At 50.7% G+C, this 19,989-nt stretch overlaps 1 protein-coding gene across 1 annotated transcript; it reads left to right on the plus strand.

The window, feature by feature from the left end:
* The first annotated feature begins 2,809 nt into the window (after nucleotides 1-2,809).
* si:dkeyp-118h9.7 (sacsin) lies at nucleotides 2,810-18,728 on the plus strand. Its single transcript, XM_042344919.1, has 8 exons — nucleotides 2,810-2,940; nucleotides 3,224-3,313; nucleotides 3,663-3,750; nucleotides 4,347-4,458; nucleotides 4,824-4,970; nucleotides 5,411-6,878; nucleotides 7,070-7,155; nucleotides 7,621-18,728. Exons 1-8 carry the CDS (start codon nucleotides 2,912-2,914, stop codon nucleotides 18,654-18,656), a joined length of 13,056 nt encoding a protein of 4,351 aa, XP_042200853.1. The 5' UTR covers nucleotides 2,810-2,911; the 3' UTR covers nucleotides 18,657-18,728.
* The last annotated feature ends 1,261 nt before the right edge of the window (nucleotides 18,729-19,989 follow it).

The raw sequence follows: 19,989 nt of genomic DNA on the forward strand, positions 1-19,989 counted from the left end.
GGGGGGGGGGGGGGTGAGTGAAGTCAGAGAGCTCTCTCCTTTTACACTCTCTCTCTCCCTTTACACACTCTCTCTCTCTCCCTTTACACTCTCTCTCTCCCTTTACACACTCTCTCTCTCCCTTTACACACTCTCTCTCTCCCTTTACACACTCTCTCCCTTTACACACTCTCTCCCTTTACACTCTCTCCCTTTACACACTCTCTCTCCCTTTACACATTCTCTCCCTTTACACACTCTCTCTCCCTTTACACACTCTCTCCCTTTACACACTCTCTCTCTCTCCCTTTACACACTCTCTCTCCCTTTACACTCTCTCCCTTTACACACTCTCTCTCTCCCTTTACACACTCTCTCTCCCTTTACACACTCTCTCTCTCCCTTTACACACTCTCTCTCTCCCTTTACACACTCTCTCTCTCTCCCTTTACACACTCTCTCCCTTTACACACTCTCTCTCCCTTTACACACTCTCTCTCTCTCCCTTTACACACTCTCTCTCTCCCTTTACCCCCCCACTGTCTCTCACTCCCTTCCCTCCTTCTTTCTCTTTGTTACTCACTCCCTCCATCGCTCTCTGTTTTTACTCTCTCCATCACTTACTCTCTCACTTTTTGTTTCTCTCACCTCCTCCCCCTCTCTCCCCCCCTCTCACTTACTCCTTCACCCCCTTCCCCCCCTCCTCCTGTACCCTCTCCCCCTGTCCCCCTCTCTCCCCTGTCCCCCCTCTCCCTCTCCCCCTGTCCCCCCTCTCCCCTCTCTCCCCTGTCCCCTCTCTCCCCCTGTCCCCCTCTCCCCCCTGTCCCCCCCTGTCCCCCCTCTCTCCCCCTGTCCCCCCTGTCCCCTCTCTCCCCTGTCCCCCCTGTCCCCCTCTCCCCTGTCACCCCTCTCTCCCTCTCCCCCTGTCCCCTGTCACCTCCTCTCCCCTGTCCCCCCCTCTCCCCCTGTCCCCCCCTCTCCCCTGTCCCCCCCTGTCCCCCCTCTCTCCCCCTCTCCCCTGTCCTCAGGCTGAGGGCCTCAACCCCAACGCCATTATTTGGTAGCAGGAACTTGCGAGCCTCTTCGCCGCTCTGTGCGAAACACTTCGTATAGAGGCACCGCGGCGAGGTTTCACTCTCACACGTCACCTCCTCGTCGTTCCCAGCGCCCGGCCCTGGGAACATACAACAGCACCTGTGCCTTGCACATGTAAGATTAGGCACCGGGTTAATCATTACTGAATAAGGTTTTGCTGGGGAGCTGTTACTGTTCTTGTTCAATGTTTCAGGACATTCATTTCCTTGTGACATTTTGACATCAAATGCCTCCAGTGTTTAAAATGCCCCCCCAAAAAAAAACAATAAATAAAGTTATTTATTTCTAACCAAAAGAAACCTCTTTGATCGATCCTTCACGTTCTGGTTAGTTCTGAGATGAAACACTTCTATTTGTGACTCATCTGGTTACCCACCTGTGAGCTACAAAAAGGAATGACTCTATACATTTGCCTATTATTATTATTATTATTAGGTTCAGGGTATCAAGGGATATGGAGCAAAGGCGGGTAATTGGAGTTGAGGTACAGAGCAGCCCTAGTAGAGAAGGCGTAACAGGCTTGAGGGGCTGAATGGCCTCCTCCTGCTCCTACGTTCCTCATCAACAATCTGTTCTGTGGGCTGAAAATTTTCGCTTCAAGTCAAACTGAGCTCATGTGTAGTGCCCGGGGTGAGTGACATCCACAATGACACTGTGTGACAGGAATGACCAGGGTAAAGCCTTTATGATACAAGCAGCGTATTATAAGAGGAACAAATGGGGGTGGGGGGGGGGCGGGGGGTGGTGGGGGGACAGGTCAGCAATGGACATGTTAGTGCTATAGACTCACTCTTGTTTTGGACTGTGTCGGAGACACATTTCGCGAAGGTTTTACAGAGAGTTTGTCAGAGAGGGAAAGAGACGTTGCTAATTTTGTCCAAGATTTGTACAGAGGTTCCCGGTGTGAACGACCTACTTTCAGTCACTGCTCTCCATTCAGGTTGTTTTCTTTTGGTGAGTTACCTTTCTATCCGGTTCCCCCCTTTCCCTCTATCCTAAAAAACACCCTCTCTGTGTCAGGCATAATAATAATAATAATAATAATAATAATAATAATTTGGTTGCTCAATCCACGACTGTTTGTGCGCAATTGGCTGCCACGTTTCACCCACAAAATATACAGTCACTACACCACGTTATATTCTGTGAAGCGCTTTGAGACGTAATCCACTCACGCCTCTGGTTACCATCAGTCAGTAGGAACCCGGTTGTTAGTCGATTGGCGGATGGCTTTTCCGGGGGTAATAATCCCTCAAAAAACATGTGGTCACTCAATCCACGACGGTTTGTGAGGGACGCTGCTGTGCGCAATTGGCTGCCGGGTTTCTACCACAAAATACACGGTCACTACACTTTACAGTGTATTCCTGTGAAGCGCTTTGAGGCGTCTCAGTGACATGATAAGGCGCCGTATCAAATGCAAGGATTATATAATGTGGGCTGTCAGCCTCTTGCGGTGATAGAAACTGCCAAACAGACAGACAGACAGACAGACACGCACACACACACACGCGCGCGCGCACACACACACACGCACGCTCGCACGCACGCACCCACGCACGCCTCCGTTTACCAGCAGTGAGTAGGAACCCGGTTGTTAGTCGATCGGTGGATCACTTTCTGGGGGTAATAATCCCTCCAAAAAAAATAATAATAGTTTGATCACTCACTTCACAGCTGTGTGTGGGATGTCGCTGTGCGCAATGGGGCTTCCGTGTTTCGCCCACAAAATGATTATTTCCATCCATCGTCGCTGCCTCCGGGGGTCCCGGACGATGATGGATATTATTGTGAAACGTTGAGATTCTGATGATTATTTTGCCTCCACAGGCGATGGATGCTCGAAAAGATGTTGCCGAGAAAAAGGTAGGCGTTGCTGTTAGCCGAAGGAAATATCGTAGAAAAATGTAGTCGGTCGGCGGGTGATAACAACCCCTTCAAAAAAATATGAATAATTTGGTCGCTCAACCCACGACTGTTTGTGGGGACCGTCGCTGGGCGCGATTGTCCCACAAAACACGCACAGTCGCTACGCTTTACGGTATGCTCCGCGAAGCGCTTTGAGACGTGATTAGGCGCTGTATCAAAACCCGTATTGTTGTTGTTATTAATTATTATTGATTATTATTAATTATTTCTGTTTGGTTAGGTATACGGCAGCATCTTTTGTGATGACATCTTTGTTGCACCATGAAAACAGAGCCGGCGGGAGCTATAACAGCGCAAACAAGAAAGCCAGGTGAGTCACGGGCAGGACAGCAACGACAACTTGCATTTATGTGGCTTCGCCTTCACCTGGGCTGGAGTCCCGGAGAAATATTTTTTTAGAGACGTTGCCTCCATTTTGTTTCCGCTGTGGTAGCTCTCTCTCTCTCTCTCTCTCTCTCGTCTCGGAGTCAGAAGGTTGTGGGGGGGATGGGGGGGGGTGTCCTACGGATGAGACGTTTAAACCTCACTCACTCCCCTCCCCGTCCGCCTCTTTAGGGGGACGTTAAACATCTCCCGCTGAGCTGTTCGAAAAGAGAATGGAGTTTCTCTCTCTCTCTCTCTCTCCCAATTTGTACCTATGTTCACTTATCTTCTTACAGGAAGAAATTTGGTGCCACAGCCCCCCCCTATATAGACTATCTGAAACAGATCTTACGTCGCTACCCAGATGGTAGTCAAATCCTGAAGGTAAATACATCAACAATAATAATAAAGTGCCTTATATTGGACCCGGCGCCTGATCACGTCATCCGAGGCGTCTCAAAGCCTTTCACGGGATACGCTGTAAAGTGAATTGACTGCGTATTTTTTGTGGGCGAAACCCGGCAGCCGATTGCGCACAGCAGCGTCCCCACAAACAGCCGTGGATCGAGTGACCACATTTTTTGGGGGAGGGATTATTCCGCCAATCGACTAACAACTGGGTTCCTACTCACTGCTGGTAAACAGAGGCGTGTGTGTCTGTGTCTGTGTGCGTGTGTGTCTGTGTGAGTGTGTGTCTGTGTGTGTGGAGTCAGGAAACTTGCCCAATGTTTCGCCCTGTCCGGGAATTGAACCCAGGTCCTCTCGCTTGCGAGGCAAGTGCTCTAACCACTGAGCTACAGGACTCCACTTATCTGTGGGTGGGTTTGGAGGGATTCCCTTTTATAAAGAAATGTTTGTTACCTGCTGTTGCCCTAAACACTGCAGATCTGCTGTGGACTGGAGCAGCAGTGAAGGGATTGAGTAGTTTGGGCATCCAGTCAGTGTTAGCGTTCTGCTTAACATCTCTCCTCTCCCCCCAGGAGTTGATTCAAAATGCAGATGATGCTGAGGCCAAAGAAGTGGTGTTCCTGTTCGACGAAAGGTCTTACGGGACATCGAGCCTATTCCTGAAGGACCTGAAATCATTCCAAGGTAAGTCATTAGGTTAAATGCTGGAGTCCTGTAGCTCAGTGGTTAGAGTACTCGCCTCGCGAGCGAGAGGGCCTGGGTTTGATTCCCGGGCGGTCAGGGCAAAACATTGGGCAAGTTTCCTTACTCCACACACACGCACACACCTCTGTTTACCAGAAGTAAGTATGAACCCGGTTGTTAGTTGATTGCGGGGGTAATAATCTCTCCCCCAAAATAAATAATGATAATAATTTGGTCACTCAATCCACGGCTGTTTGTGCGGACGCTGCTGTGCGCAATTGGCTGTCGCGTTCTGCCTAAAAAATGCACAGTCGCTACACTACAGGGGCTCCACAATGTCTCTCCTGTCTGTGTTTGTGTGTCAGGGCCCGCTCTGCTGGTGTACAACGATTCGGTGTTCTCGGAGGAAGATTGGCAAGGAATCCAAAACACCGGCACCAGCACCAAACGAAACGACCCCAACAAAGTGGGTCAGTTTGGCCTGGGGTTCAATACCATCTATCATGTCACAGGTAAAGGCTCCATTCCACCTTCACCTTGGGAACCCTTCCCAGAAAATATCTTATTTTATTTTTAGTTTAAAGGGAGAAGCTAACTGTGTGTAAAGGGTGGCGAGATTTTAGGAATTTAATCATAATAATAATTAATAATAATAATAATCCTCGCATTTGGCCTCATCACGTCGTCGAGACATCTCAAAGCGCTTTGCAGGATACACTGTAAAGCGAAGTGACTCCTTCCGACTGCAACAAATGCAAGGATTAGGATTAAATAAACTCATGGCTGATCTGTACCTCAACCCCAATGACTTGTCGTTGCCCCGTACCCCTCGATCCCCTGAACTAACAAACATCTATCCTCCTCCGTCTTGAAAATGTGAATTAAATCGAGTTAAGGCAAAAGAATCTTGAGATGTTTGTCGAACGCTTTCGAACGCTTGCTTTTTATGTAGATTTGCCGACCATCTTCAGTGGGAAATATGTTGGCTTCCTGGACCCGCAAGAGATGCTGTTTGGCGAGGAGGAGGGAGGGTATATATGGTCACTCGATGACGCTGAGGACAGAAAAACCCTGGAACACTCCAAAGATCAGATGAGGCCATTCAAATATGCCATGGAGACAACCGGCACCATCTCCTGGTCCAACGCACTGAAGGAGCACTACTTTAAGGGGACGCTGTTCAGATTCCCGTTGCGGAGCGAACCCTCGGACATCTCGGAAAACCTCTACGATAAGGACAAGATCTTCGATCTGTTCGACTCGTTCCAGGCCGACGCGGAGACCACCCTCCTCTTCCTCAGGAACGTCACATCCATCTCCGTGAAGCATGTTGACATGGATGGCAACGTCAAGGCGCTTCTCAGGGTCATAGCCTCCCAGCCGGAGTACATCCCGTGCTTCAACCACAACCTGAACGTGGAAAACCAGGAATTCTTTTCCAGCGTGAAAACCTCGACCTGCGTGAGAGCCATTTCCCAGCAAGCCTCCGAGGACGAGAGCCAGAACCATTGGCTGATCACTAGCTGCACGGCCAACGCGGGGGAATGGGCAAGTCTGGACGAGCTGGCCGAGAAGTTGAGTTACATCCCGTACGTCGGCCTGGCATTCCCGCTGAGCCAAGCCGAAACGCTGGAAGCCGGCGGGAAGCTGGAGTTCGAGGGGCGCCTTTGCTGCTTCCTGCCTCTCCCGGACAACGAGAGCAACAAGACGAGATTGCCTGTCCACGTCAACGCCTTCTTCGGCCTCTCGGACAACCGGAGGCACATCAAGTGGGTGGAGACCGACCAGAGGTATGACGAGGTGGCCAAGTGGAACGAACTCCTGATGCAGAAAATCCTGCCTTTTGCCTACTGTCGGATTATCCTGGACGGGATCACTCTGGCACAGACATCGGCCCTGAGACCCGCCTCGGTTTACTATCTGTGGCCAGATTACGAGAGGATGAACCACAAGGAACGTTGGATCCACATCATCTCCAAGACCATCAAGCGATTGCTGGAGTTCAACGTCCTGTTCCTGGCAGCCAGCGAGGAGAAGTGGATCAGGGCCGACAAGGCCATCTTCTTACACTGCAACGACCAACCTGAGATGCAGCAGGCAATTGAGGCCGTGTTGATCGAGGAAGCACATCCTCTGGTGAGGGTGCCAAGCCACGTGTTCAAGGCGATAGAGCTGGCCTGCGCGAACGATGGCTTAAACATGGTGTCTCCCGCGTCCCTGAGGAACATCCTCCAACACTGCGACTTGGACACCATCCCCTACGATCAGAAGCTGTTGTTTCTGGAGTTCGCTCTCCGCGATGGACAATACCGGGAGCTCAACAACCTCCAGCTCCTGCCGCTCAGCAATGGGTCCTTTGTCAAGTTTCAGATCAGCACATCTGATGAGCCGGTGTTCACCGAGTCAGAAGCCTTTCCCCGGTAAGATTGTAATCCGAGTACAGTGACATGTGTTGACTCCATATTGACCTGACCTCTCCCTCTCTGCTCAGCAGGCTCCAGTCTGCTCCCTGTTCCCCCCATCGCACCCCTTTCTTTTTTTAATGTGATCATTTGTAAAGAAACTATCAAAACAGATCAGTAACCTCTTTTGGGGGTTTTATTATACACAGAATTTTACTTCCCAACCTTGAAAGATTTTTGCCCGAAGATCTGAATGCAACAACCCTGGACCATCTACACAAGGTTGCCAACAACCGTGAGTAACTTGTCTCCATCCCTTGGCTAGGATTAAATTAGCTTTGATTAGACTGGGGGGGTTGGGGGGGGGTGGGGGTGGGGAGAGGGGTTGGGGGACTTTAAACCTCACTCCCCGTCTGCCTGTTCAGGTGGACGTTAAAGATCTCTCCTGTGGCGCTATTCGAAAGGAGAAGGGAGTTTCTCTCTCTCTCTCTCTGGCCGACAATCCCTCCGAATGCAATCGGTCACTCACTTCTCGACTGTTTGAGGGGACGCTGCTCTGCTGTGCGCAATTGTGCTGCCGTGTTTCGTCCGGGAACGCACGGTCGTTCCCACTTTACAGCGTACCCTGTGATTCGCTTTGAGACGTCTCGAAGACGCGATAAGGCGTCGGGTCAAATGCGAGAGAGTATTGTTGAGTGTCGACTGCGTGTGGTGAAGAATTACTAGCGGAAAAGCTGCTTTGTTTTGGTGTTTCTTGCAGATATATTTGCAAACGTCACCTGCCTGGATGTGGAGCTCGTGAAGCAGTACGTTAGGAAAGTTCTCCCAGAGAACTGGACGCAGAACTCCGGGCGGGTGACGTGGGATCTTAAGGACTCTCACCAACCTCCGCTGAACTGGATGGTCGAATTCTGGGGCTTTCTCTATAAGAACTGCAGCAGTCTGGAAGACTTCGAAGGGTTGCCCCTCATCCCATTAAGTCCTCTCACGCAATCCCAAAGCAGCATCCAATTGGCAAGCTTGTCCAAAAAGGCCACCATGATTTTTGAAGGGCAGAACGGATGCCAATTGCCCGACGTGATCATTAAGATCATTACCGGAGTTGGAGGTTCCGTCATTCAGAGCAGCAGCAGTGACGATTATCTAAAGCATCAACAATTGACCGAGTACGTTTTGCTACCCAACCCCAGCGGGGTCTTAAAGGTGTTTTTGAACCTCGGATGCGATCAAGTGGCAAAGGAGGTGGGCACGATGGCACTCGAAGACAGAAGGTCGTTGAGGGGTTTCCTGGCTGAAGCTTCTGGCTTTGACGTGGACGAGAAAAACGTCTTGTTTAAGTTGCCCATCTTCCAACCCATGCCCTCGCTGAAGTCGGCCAACAAAGGGCTGGTCGCTGCGGCTAGTCACGAAGCCGTGAGCAACGACATTTTCCCCGAGATCCCCGATGACGTCCTCTTGCCAGAGACCGTGCTGAGGTGCGTCGACGAGAAAGACCGGAAGCTTCTCCTGATGAGAGGCAAGTTACTGACTGCGGCGGATGTGGGGTTGCTCCTGTGTAAGGGGGTGGAAAGCCAGCGCTATGAGCCCGAGCAGACTGAGAGAGCCATGCTGTGGGTACTGAGATACAGTGAGGTCCTGTTCAAGCAGAAACCAGAGTTGCTTCACAGATGCAAAGCCTTGAAGTTCTTGACCTCCAAGGACAAAATGGTGCAAGCTTCCGCCTTGTTCGATCCGAACAACTCAGCCTTCCAGGACCTCTTCCAGCCGGAATTCCAGCACCTCTTCCCGTCTCCTGTTTTCTGCCAGGATGAGAAAGTACTGCAGACCCTCCAGAGACTCGGACTCAAGTGCAAGGAGGAGAATATTGGACCGGATGATGTCCTGAAGGTGGCCAAGTTGATAGACAGGCAGCAGAGCCAGCCCGGCGACCTCAGCGATACGTGTAGAAGAGCCGAGGCCCTGATCGCTATCTGCAACCAGACCAGTGTCCTGGCCAACTGTACCTCCCAGATTATTGAGCAGTTATGTTCCTTGCAGTGGGTTCCGAGCTTTTCCAAACTCTCGCCAGAACCCGTTGAGGCGAATATAGACTTTCACAAACCTGAAAACTTACGGGACTCAAAGTACAACAACATTGTCGGCTCTGGCATGTTACTGACCGACAGGTTTATAGAAAAGGCTAGTAAGATCTTGGGTCTGACCAGCCTCCCACCAGCTGAGAAGGTGGTGGAGAATCTTCTGCTCATCGTCCAACAGGTGGACACCGTCAATTATTCCAACTATAATTTCATGGGGGATTTGCACACAATCTATGGGCACATGCAGAGGAACCTGAGCCAATTCAAGGGGCTGCTGATGGGTGTGGAGATGCCTTGGGTTTGGGACGGGGCTGGTTTCTCAAGGCCTCAGAGTATTGTGTTCTCCTATCCCGAAGGGTTGGATCTCAGCTGCTACATGAAGAAAGTTCCTCAGGAGATCTCACAGTACAGAGAGTTGCTGACTGAGTGTGGGGTCAAAACAGGTTACCCCAGCGAGGAGATCATCCTAATCCTCCACCACGTAAAGAGCAGCCTCGACAAGCTGAACTCCGGCTACGGCAGCTCGAACGAACTGAAGGCGATCATTTCTATCCTCGATTGGATGCGCAGGAAAAACATCGCTCCCAGTGATGATCTTCCGGTCCCCGTGTGGAAAGGCAATCAAGGCGGGTTCTGCTTACAGCCGTTGTCCAACGCTGTCCTGTGCGACATGAACAAGGAGGCTCTGGACGACGTGAACAGGGATGGAGAAACTTTCTACGTTGTCCATGAGGAAATCAGCCTGGCCACCATCGAGTGGCTGAACGTTCCTGCTTTGAGTACCCGGGTGCTGAACCCGGAGTTGTTTGGGATCGAGCAGTACGGACAAGTGGAGCCCTTGATCCTGAGGATCAGGAACATCCTCAAAGAGTACGATCAGGAGCACGACCTCTTCAAGGAGCTGATACAGAATGCAGAAGACGCTGGGGCCACGGTCTGTAGTTTCCTGGTGGACATGAGACAAAGCAAGGACTCACCTGAAACCCTGATAGACCCTGGGATGGCCTCCTGTCATGGCCCAGCCCTGTGGTCCTACAACAACGAATGTTTCACCGAAGCGGATTTTCAGAACATAACGCGAGTCGGGACGGGAGCCAAGGCCAAACAAGTGGAAAAAATTGGTAAATTTGGGCTGGGATTCAACTCTGTGTATCATATCACCGACGTCCCCTCTATCCTGAGCGGCAAATACCTGCTTATTTTTGATCCCAATGTTACTCACCTCAAGAAGCACATCCTGTCTGCCACCAACCCCGGAATTAAACTCAATCTCTACGAACACAGGCGGTTAATTCAGAGGTTCCATGGGCAGTTCAACCCCTACAACGGGATATTTGGCTGTAATTTTAAGATCGCTGCCGGGGAAAATTTCTACTATGAGGGGACACTCATTAAGCTACCGTTCAGGACACCAGAGGAGGCCACAGTGTCTGAGATCTGCAACAAGTATTACAACCAGAAGCACATCATGTCCTTGGTGGACAGCTTCAGACAAACCTCGAAAGACCTTATCGTCTTCTTGAAGAACGTGAAGAAGGTCTCGCTCAAGTTCATTAGCGAGCATTCAGTCCACGAAAACCAGGTCATCCCCGTCTTCAAAATGGAGAGGCAGGTTCTGTGTATCATCGAGGTCGCGGACACCTTCCCCATCAAGAAGATGCAGGAGAACGCCGTGAGCATACTGGAGAGCACCAACAAGTTCAACAGGAAGATTAAGAACTTCAGCACCTCGACCATCATCCAGTTCACCGAGGAGACCATCGACAACCCAAGCCAAATGAAATACTGGCTGGTCCATTCGTGTTTCGGCATGTCCAAGGCCTTGCAAATCGCCTGCAGTAAAACCGTCAACACCTACTACGCCCTGCCTCTGGGTAGTGTCGCTGTCCCTCTCAGAAAGCGGAAGGAGACCGGACATTGGATGCCAGACACAGAATCCCCCGTGGGACAAGTCTTCTGCTTCCTCCCGCTGTCTGTCCAGTGCGGTCTCCCTGTCCACGTCAATGGGACCTTTGCCGTCACCTCGAACAGGAAGAACCTGTGGAGCACCGGCTCGAAGGGAGATTGGAACCAGGCGCTTTTAGAGGACGCTGTTTCTGCGGCCTACATCACGTGCGTGGTCCTGATGCAACAGATGGCACAGAAGGGGGAGATCGAAAACTACGACTATTACACCTACTGGCCCAACCTCAAGAAGGTGGACAATCAGTTCCGCGTGGTCCTGGAGAAGTTCTACAAAACAGTAGCTCACGGCATAAGCGGGGTCTCGATCAAAGCCTTCAGCAACGGCAAGGAGTGGGGCACCATCAGCGAAAGCCGTTTCCTGGACTCAGTGGTCCTCACTAACAGGAGAGTGGGCGCGGCTGCGGTGAGAGAGTTTGCCAGGTATCTGCCCAAACCCCTCCTGGCCGTCCATCTCCCAGACTGGGTCAGGAAGGGCTTTGTGGCCAGCGGCTGTGACAGCGTCATTGACCAAAACACTTACACCTGGGAGTCGTTTTACAGGGAGATCGTGTTTCACAACTTGGGCGTCTTGAACCACAAGACCAGGAATGATTTTGTGGTCCACGCCATTGACATGAGGGATCTGGCCATCGACGAGATGCTGAGGACAACGGCTTGTGTTCCCATCAGCGGCCGATCGGAACTCCAGCGTATCGAGAACCTGGTGCACCCAGAGGGTAAAGTGGCCTGTCTTTACGACCAGGAGGATGGGAGGTTCCCTGTAGGAACACTGCAGGATTTCCTGCATCCCGAAAGGCTGTTGAGGTTGGAAATGCTAGGAATGACCAAAGACAAGATCTCCTTTTTGGAGTTAATCCACAGAGCGTGGACGGTCAAGGAGATATGGAGTCACGACAGGAACAAAGCTTATCAACGGACACGCAATATTTTGGATCTACTTAAAGACCAAGAACAGTACAACAGTGACAACCAACAAAAGTTACAGAACATCCCATTGCTGCCCGCTATGCTCCCACACAGTCAAGTCAAAAAAGGCCCTGGAGATAATATCGTGTTGGTGAGAGCTGTGGACTTGTACAGCTGTAAATACCAAGCTCTGGTCAATATGACAGAGATGATATTGGACCGCGATTTGTGCAAAGGCATGAAATTGTCCCCAGAAGCCATCTCCTTCCTGGGGCTGAACAAGCAACCTCCCGTGGAGACTGTGTTAGAGCAACTCAAACAAACCTACAAGTGTAATAATCTGGCCGTAAGCGACGTGAAGAGGATAACGAAGGAATGTTACAGCTATCTCTGCAAACAACTGAAGGCAGATCCTGATTCCAAGGACAAGATCTGTCCCTCTGCTCAGGAATTCCCTTTCATGTTCGTCAACGGGGAATTTGTGTCCGTCAAGCTGGTGGCCCGGAAGGTGTCCTTTGATATCGGGCCTTACCTCTATGAGGTTCCCAAAGAGTACATGGAGTGCGAGGAGCTGTGGAAGTGCCTGGAGATTAAGGAACGTTTCAGGTTGCAAGACTATGTCTCCGTCCTCAAGAGGATGTCGGAAAAGTACGGTAGCTCGAGGTTGTCGGAGAGTGACCTGGCTGTGTGTCTGAGGATCGTGACCACCGGTTTTATTGAGGCGTCAGAGGAAGAAGGGATGGAGTCCTTGGAGGTGCAAAATGTCCTGCTTCCTGACCAGAACCTGATCCTGCGCTCTGCCGAAACACTGCAATACAATGACACCCCTTGGCTGATCCTGGGAGATGATGTCAACCTTTGCCACCAGCTGATAGCCAGAGATACCGCTGTGCGTTTCAACGTGCAGACCACCAAACACAGAGCCTTGAAGAACCTCCAAGTCAGTGACTTGTCTCTTTGGGCCCAGGAGTTTGGTCAGCAGGAGAAATTGACCGTGAGGCTGAAGAACATCATCAAGGCCTATCCCTCCAAGAAAGACATCCTGAAGGAGTTGATCCAGAACGCCGATGATGCGGAGGCCTCGGAAATCCACTTCATTTGGGACCCCAGGAAGCACGGCCACACCAAGACCTTTGGAGAGGAGTGGAATGCACTCCAGGGACCCGCGCTGTGTGTCTACAACAACAAGAAGTTCACGGACAAGGACATCGAAGGCATTCAGCAACTCGGGGAGGGGGGCAAGCGTAACAATCCCGAGAAGACGGGTAAATACGGCCTTGGGTTCAACTCTGTCTACCACCTGACGGACTGCCCCTCTTTCATATCCGGGGACGGAATGCTGTGCATCTTTGACCCTCAGTTGGCTGTGCTTTCCACAGCCAAGCCCCACTCCCCCGGGGGCATGTTTGTGGTCAACCAGAAGTTCAAGAAGACTTTTGAAGACGTTTACACTACCTTCCTCCCGTCTTTCTTCAACCTGGAGCAGGGCACTATGTTCCGCTTGCCTCTCCGGACCGCTGAGATGGCGGAGAAATCGGACATCTCCAAGCAGGCGGTCACCAAGGAGGTCATCTTGGAACTGCTGGAGGTGCTGAAGGAGAACTCCGACAGCCTCCTGCTGTTTCTCAACAACATCAAGAAGATCAGCTTCCACAAGATGGACAAGAAGGCCAGCGAGATGCAGGAGATCTTCACGGCCGAAGTCAAGATGTCCACAGAGAGCACCAGGGAGCAGGAACATCTGAAACAGTACATCAGGAAGTTTACCAGCTCAGCCACACTGGTGACCAGGATCGAGCCATACCAGGTCATCTACGAGATGGAGATACGTTCCTCTTGCAAACACAGAACCAAGTGGATCTTGGCCAACAAGGTGGGCGTCCCCGACGCAGAGGTCAATGAGTCCGTCCAGGACCTTTGCTGCAACTTGGGTCAAGTGTTACTGCCCCGGAGTTCCGTCGCTGCTTGTGTTAACTGTGACAGCTTTCAGGGGAAGGCCTTCTGTTCCCTGCCCTTGCCCATAGAGACCGGCCTTCCCGTCCACGTCAACGGGAACTTCGCCGTGGACTTTGCCAGGAGGGACCTGTGGAAACAGGACGGGCAGAGCGGTAAAATGAAATGGAATAACTTCCTGAAGCTCTACCTGATCGCGCCGTTGTACGCAGATTTATTGGACTACATCCGCATCACTCTATCAGGCGGGAGAGCGAGCGTCCTGAAGTTTAACAGTATGGAGTTGTGCAGGAATAACATTGAACCTCATTACCTCTGGTTCTTCCCTCACGTGTCTGAGTCTGTCCCACAGGAATGGCAAATCATGATCAACCAGGTGTACAAGTGCATGTACCAGCGAAATATCTGCCTCATACCTATCGTCAGGCACGAGAGCATCCAGTTTCACCACCTGGGGGAGAAGAAGATCATTAACATTACCTGGTCCAGTCTGACCAAAGAGAAACGGGATGAGGTGCCTCACTTTGTCACTGCCCACGTGCACAGCAAACTGGTTGAAATCCTAGAAGACATTGGGATGAATCTGGTCCTCCAGTCTGAATACATGACCAAAGTCTTCAAAGGTTTGGAAAGAGCGGGGATGGATTCGTTGATTTTGAACCCGGGTTCAGTTAGAAAGTTCCTCCAGATCCACCCGCTGAACAACCCGGATCTAACTAAGAGCGGCATCCCTCTACTCCTCGGTCAATCCTTGATCAAAGACGGGACCAGGTGCGTGGCTCTCTTAGACTACTGCGTCTCAGACGTCAAGGAAGGGAATTACAGCTGTATAAACCACTTACCTCTCTTAGTCACCCAAGACAACATGCTGAGAAAATTCCAGCGTGCCTCTCCCAAATTTATCTCTAAATTCCAGGAGTTATTTCCCGAATCCCAAGTCTGCTTCGCCAACTACGACGTCAACAAGAAGTACAAGGACCTTCTGATGGCTGCTGGCTTTCTGGAAGACTTCACCGTTTTCCGGGCCGAGCAGTTCATCCGAGACAGACTTGGGTACCGCTTCCAGATCAACTCCACCGACCCCCATCTCTGGCTGAACTGGACCGAAAACGAGGTGTTCTTTGACTGGCTGAAGAAACTGTGGAAATACTTCGAGAGCCAGTTGAGGTGCAACGAAGACGAGAGCGAGAACACCTTTGAGAAGCTGAAGTCCTTATTTTCGGACCTTGCTATCTTACCCGTGCTGTGCCCAAGCCACAATAATCAACGGCTGCTCGCCCCTCTGGGCTCGTTGAACAGTGTCATCTGTGAAATGGCCCAAAACAGTCTCGCCCAGATTCTGCTCAAACTCGGGTTCGCTAAGATCTCCTCTGATTACTTTTCCTTCAAGGTGATGTTTAACTGCATCCGACCCAATTCTCTAAGGACAGACGACAAAACCGCCATTCTGGAGCAACTGTGCATACGACATTTAAGCTGGCACAACTTAAGCGAGTGGGAGATCGAAACCATTCTCAGGTTTCTCCATTCGGGAATGAAGAGCAGCGAGGAAAAGCAGAAATATCAGGAGCAGCTGAAATCGCTCCCTCTCTTCGAAACCATGAAAGGGGATTTCGAAAGCATCGAGAAATATGTCGTCGTCTACATCCTCACCACCCAATTCAGCGAAATCTTCCCCAATCTGTACGAACTCGACCATTCGAGTATCTTTCTGAAGAAGACCAGGATCAACACGGAAATGTCTGAAGATATAGGGATTCGGGTGATCGATGATCTGGAGTTTTTCATGGACTATATACTCCCAAATGTTGATAAAATAGCGGATGATCAGACGTCAGATGTCTTACGCCTGTTGTACAACATAATCTGCTATTATTACCCCTTGTATGAACTCAAGAAAGAGCAAATTGTGCTCAGTCTCAAACACATAAAGTTGATTGAAGACAAGAGTGGGGTCTTCCAACAGGTAGACTACTTCTACGAAGATAGTGAGCCCCTCTTCAAGATAATGATTCCCAGAGAAAAATTTGTGCCCCCGACCTTCTTCAAGGAAATGGGATGTGCCGTGGACGATTCCTACCTGAACAAGTTGCTCAAAGACTTGGGCATCAAGTGCTCTGTCTCGCCTGACGATTTCATTGCTTTTGCCGCTCAAGTCTCCTATGAGGCCAAACGTTCTACTCCCTTGAAGGAACTCATCGAGAAAAGCGACGTTTTGATCTCGTACCTGTGCAACCTGGACGAGGACACCTTGGAGAAACGTTTCTATGACAAACTGGCCAACATAAACTTCATCTACCCCCATAAGGTCCGGGATAACTTGCGCGCTTTGCATGCTCCTTACGCCGAAGGCAGGAACTTTTTGACCTTGAAAAATTCGCTGGTCAAACAATGCGAGGAGGACGAGGAGTTGGTGTGGACCTCCATGCCCATCCTCCCATCCAAATTCAGCCAAACCAAGAACAAGCTGAGTCTAATGAAGGCCGCTGGAGCCATCTGCGTTCCTCCGGAGGATTTAGTTGTCTCCAACCTGAGGAAAATCTGCCTTGTCCCTTGCAAAACCCCCAGTGCCTCGAAAACCAGGACGAAAGTGCTTCAGATCACCTATGGCTTTCTGCAGAGTCGAGCCTTTGACGTGCAGGCGCTGGCAGATCTTCCCATCGTCTTGGTGGAGGATGACACCAAGTTGGTGAGATACAACCAGGTGGTCTTCTCCTTGCAGAATTACAACGAGTTCCGGCCGTACCTGTACAGGCTGCCCCCCCTGCTGGCTCCTTACAGGGAGTTCTTCCAGAAGTTGGGAGTTGCCTTGGAGCCATCGTCCTCACACCTGGCCCAGGTCCTCCGAGCCCTTTATGAGGATTGTAAGAAAATGAACAGTTTGAACCCGAACCAGATGACGACTGTGAAACGCACTCTGCACCATCTGTTCTCTCTCCTGGAGTCCAAAGCTGAAGAGAGGTTGCTCGAGAAACTCAGCCCCTTGTATCTCCCAGCCAGCGACGCTGGCCTGTACGCCTCTGACAGCCTGTGTTTCAATGACAGGATCACGACCGACTCCCGAAGAGACGTCGGCGTTCTGAAAGGAAAGTTCACTTTCCTGGTGGATCTGGGCGAATGTCACCTCAGCTCCGATCCCTACAAGCAAATCAACCTCCTACACTTCCTCCCAGAGGAAATTCGACCCAAGATGCTCTCGCAGGTCACGGAGGAACTCCTGAACGAATCGGTCCTGCAGATATGCCCCTATGGAAACAGCTGCGAGTTCCAGGCTGAGTTTTACAACCTCCTGGTGTCCCCTTATTTCATCAACGGTTTAGTCAGCTTAATCAGAAGTCAGTATAGCGGGAACTTGACTGAGGGGGAGGTGGTGCACAAGTGTGAAAAGATCTTCACCAAAATTCAAGTGATCTGCTGTCAGAAGTTGGAGACAATCCTCTGCTCAGGGTCAAAGCAGTTGAGGAACACAAGCATTGAGAAGCAAGTTTACACCAAGGTGAGTGACACAGGTAACTGTATGGTCTTCCTGGAGCACAAAGACAACATGCAGTTCAGCATGAGAACAGTCATCATCCACTCAATGGCCACGGAAATCAACCTCCTCCTGAACAACGCCTTGAGCAAAGATTCCTTGCTGTTCCTCGTCCTGATGCTGAGCTGTGAAGATCCACAGGACATCAAGAAGATTCTGGAAGACAAGGGGATTCACACGACCAACCTAAAGCCACAAAGCCCCCTGGACTTACCCAATCCAGGTGACCCCATTCCTGAAGAGCTCATCCACACCTTGGAGATGGACATCATGCACAACTTCAAAGTGGGAGAATACGTAGGCTACAAGGACACCACCTCTAATGACTATGTCTACGCCATTTTCGTGGAGAGATTAAGCGCAGAACTGTATATCAAGGATACAAAGATGCAGAGCTATAAAATAAAGATAGGATCAGACTCCTACATTATTGTCAACAACCTGGACCTCTATAAGTTCAGCCAACAAAAGATATCCGTGGGCGTGTGCGAGGACCTTGTATTGGTGGATAAACCACAGAACACGCAACAAGCCACCAGCCAGAAGTACGAATCCTTCGACAACATAAAGAGGGAGATTCACGAATACCTGAGGGAGATCAGACACCTTCCCAAGGACGAGAGGCAGAAGGCAATCCGCAGACTCTACCTCAAGTGGCACCCGGACAAGAACCCAAGCAACACAGAGGTAACTACCAAACTGTGCCACTACATCCAAGAGAAGGTGAAGGAGCTGGAGATCGTCAGGGCGGAGAACGAAGGGAGTTCCTCTAACCACAAGGGTTCCTTTTCCAGCAACGGGGAAGATTTCTCCTCGTTCTTCAACCAGTGGAACAGCGAGGCCTCGAGACACAAGCGTGGCAGGACGCAGTACAAGAAGAGTTACTCGGCCAACGACTTTCGTTTCTGGTCCTTCTCCAAAAGGCCGCGTTCCAACCCCGAGGAGGCTGAGCGTTGGTTCAGACAAGCCAAGTGCGACCTCATCGCAGCCTCCAACGACCTGGGCTGCACCGACCTGGGCTGTACGGCCACCGAATGGTTCTATTTCAAGGTCCACCAGGCGGTAGAGAAAGCCCTGATTGCCGCGGAGTACATGAAATCGGGCAAGTCAGGCTGTGACCACAGCATTAAGTCCCTGGCCACCCAAGTGTCTGGGTTCAGCACTAAGCTGGCAGACCTGGAGAACCTGGTCAACAAGCTGAAGGAACGTGGTGTGGACAGTAAGAAGACCCAGTATCCGAGCTACCACACCCAGCCACACGTCCCAAACGATCAGTTCAAGGCGGGTAACGAAGAAGAGGTCCTTAACTTAGCGCAAATGGTGTTGGGTAAAATCGAGGAGTACATCTCCAATAAATCGTAGTGCCCTCCGTGTTGACGTTAATCAATCCTGTTTACGGTGAAAATTAAAGCTGATACGACCTTTTAGCCTCCAGGATATTGCTTTCAAACCCGTGTCTGTCCGCAGGAATCAGCTGTTGTCCTAATCAGTTGCTCGAACACCTTTTGTCTATTTCCCGTGTTCGGGCCACAAAAACACACAGTCCAGTCACTTTACGTGAAGCACTTTGAGACGTCTCGCAGACGTGATGGAGCTCTGGGTCACGTGCCAGGATTATTATTACCTTCACAATGCCAGGTTAACGCACATCCCTCAACTCCTCCGACTTGTGTTATTGCGTGACCCGTGTTTCAGAGAAAGGAGGTCAATCCAGTCAGGTCTGCAGCAACTGGTACAGGAACCTTCTCCTGTGACCGCCACTGAGTCAGAAGGTTGTGGGGTTCAAGGACATGGAATCACACAGTATAAGCTGAGGCTCTGATGCAGCGCTGGGTGGGGGGGGGGGGTTTGGGGGTGGGTTGTTGGGTTGGGGTGGGGTGGGGGTTGCATTGTCAGAGGCCCATCAAACCTCTTTCACTCCCCTCCCCGTCCGCCTGTTCAGGTGGACCTTAAAGATCTCTCCCACAGCTCCGTGGGGAAAGAGTAGGGAGTTTTTCTCCCACTCTCTCTCTCTCTCTCTCTCGCTCCCACCCAATGTCTTGGCCAACAATCCCCCAAATAAAAAATTGGTCGCTCACTTCACGGGCTGTTTGTGGGGACGCTGTTGGGCACAAATTGGCTGCCACGTTTCGCCCACACGACGCACCGTCACTACACTTTACAGTATATCCTGGGAGGGCTTTGAGACGTCTCGATAACCTGATCAGGTACTGCAACAACAATAACAAGATTACGTTTGTATATAGCGCCTTTCACGTCGGGAAATTAACTACATCAAATGCAAGGATTATTATTATAGCAAACAAGGATTATTATTATTATTATATCAAACAACGATTATTATTATATCAAACAACGATTATTGTTATTACATCAAACAACGATTATTATTATTCATTACTCTGAATGTGTGTGTGTGTGACAGAGAAAGAGTTGTGTGTGTGTGAGAGAGCGATAAGAGTTTGTGTGTGTGGGAGTTGTGTGTGTGAGAGTTTGTAGGTGTCTGTGAGTGAGTTGTGTGTGTGTGTGTGTGTGGGGGGGGGGGGGGGAGTGGGGGGGGAAGGGGAAGAGGTGTGTGTAAATGTGTGTGCAAATACATGTGTGAAAGTGTGAGTCTAATTTATTTCAGTAAAATGAACCCCTGATTCGAGTGTAAGAGACCTGGTCTCCTGCACCAGGTCAGTGAAGGGGGAGA

The sequence above is a fragment of the Callorhinchus milii genome, unplaced genomic scaffold (assembly GCF_018977255.1).
Source record: "Callorhinchus milii isolate IMCB2004 unplaced genomic scaffold, IMCB_Cmil_1.0 Scaffold31, whole genome shotgun sequence".
Lineage (NCBI taxonomy): Eukaryota > Metazoa > Chordata > Chondrichthyes > Chimaeriformes > Callorhinchidae > Callorhinchus > Callorhinchus milii.

Excerpts from the sequence above, each read along its gene's own strand:
- si:dkeyp-118h9.7 (XM_042344919.1), top strand. The coding sequence starts at position 2,912 with ATGCTCGAAAAGATGTTGCCGAGAAAAAG. Across the intron at positions 4,971-5,410 it reads TACCATCTATCATGTCACAG|ATTTGCCGACCATCTTCAGT; the intron begins GTAAAGGCTCCA and ends CTTTTTATGTAG. Across the intron at positions 6,879-7,069 it reads GAGTCAGAAGCCTTTCCCCG|AATTTTACTTCCCAACCTTG; the intron begins GTAAGATTGTAA and ends TATTATACACAG.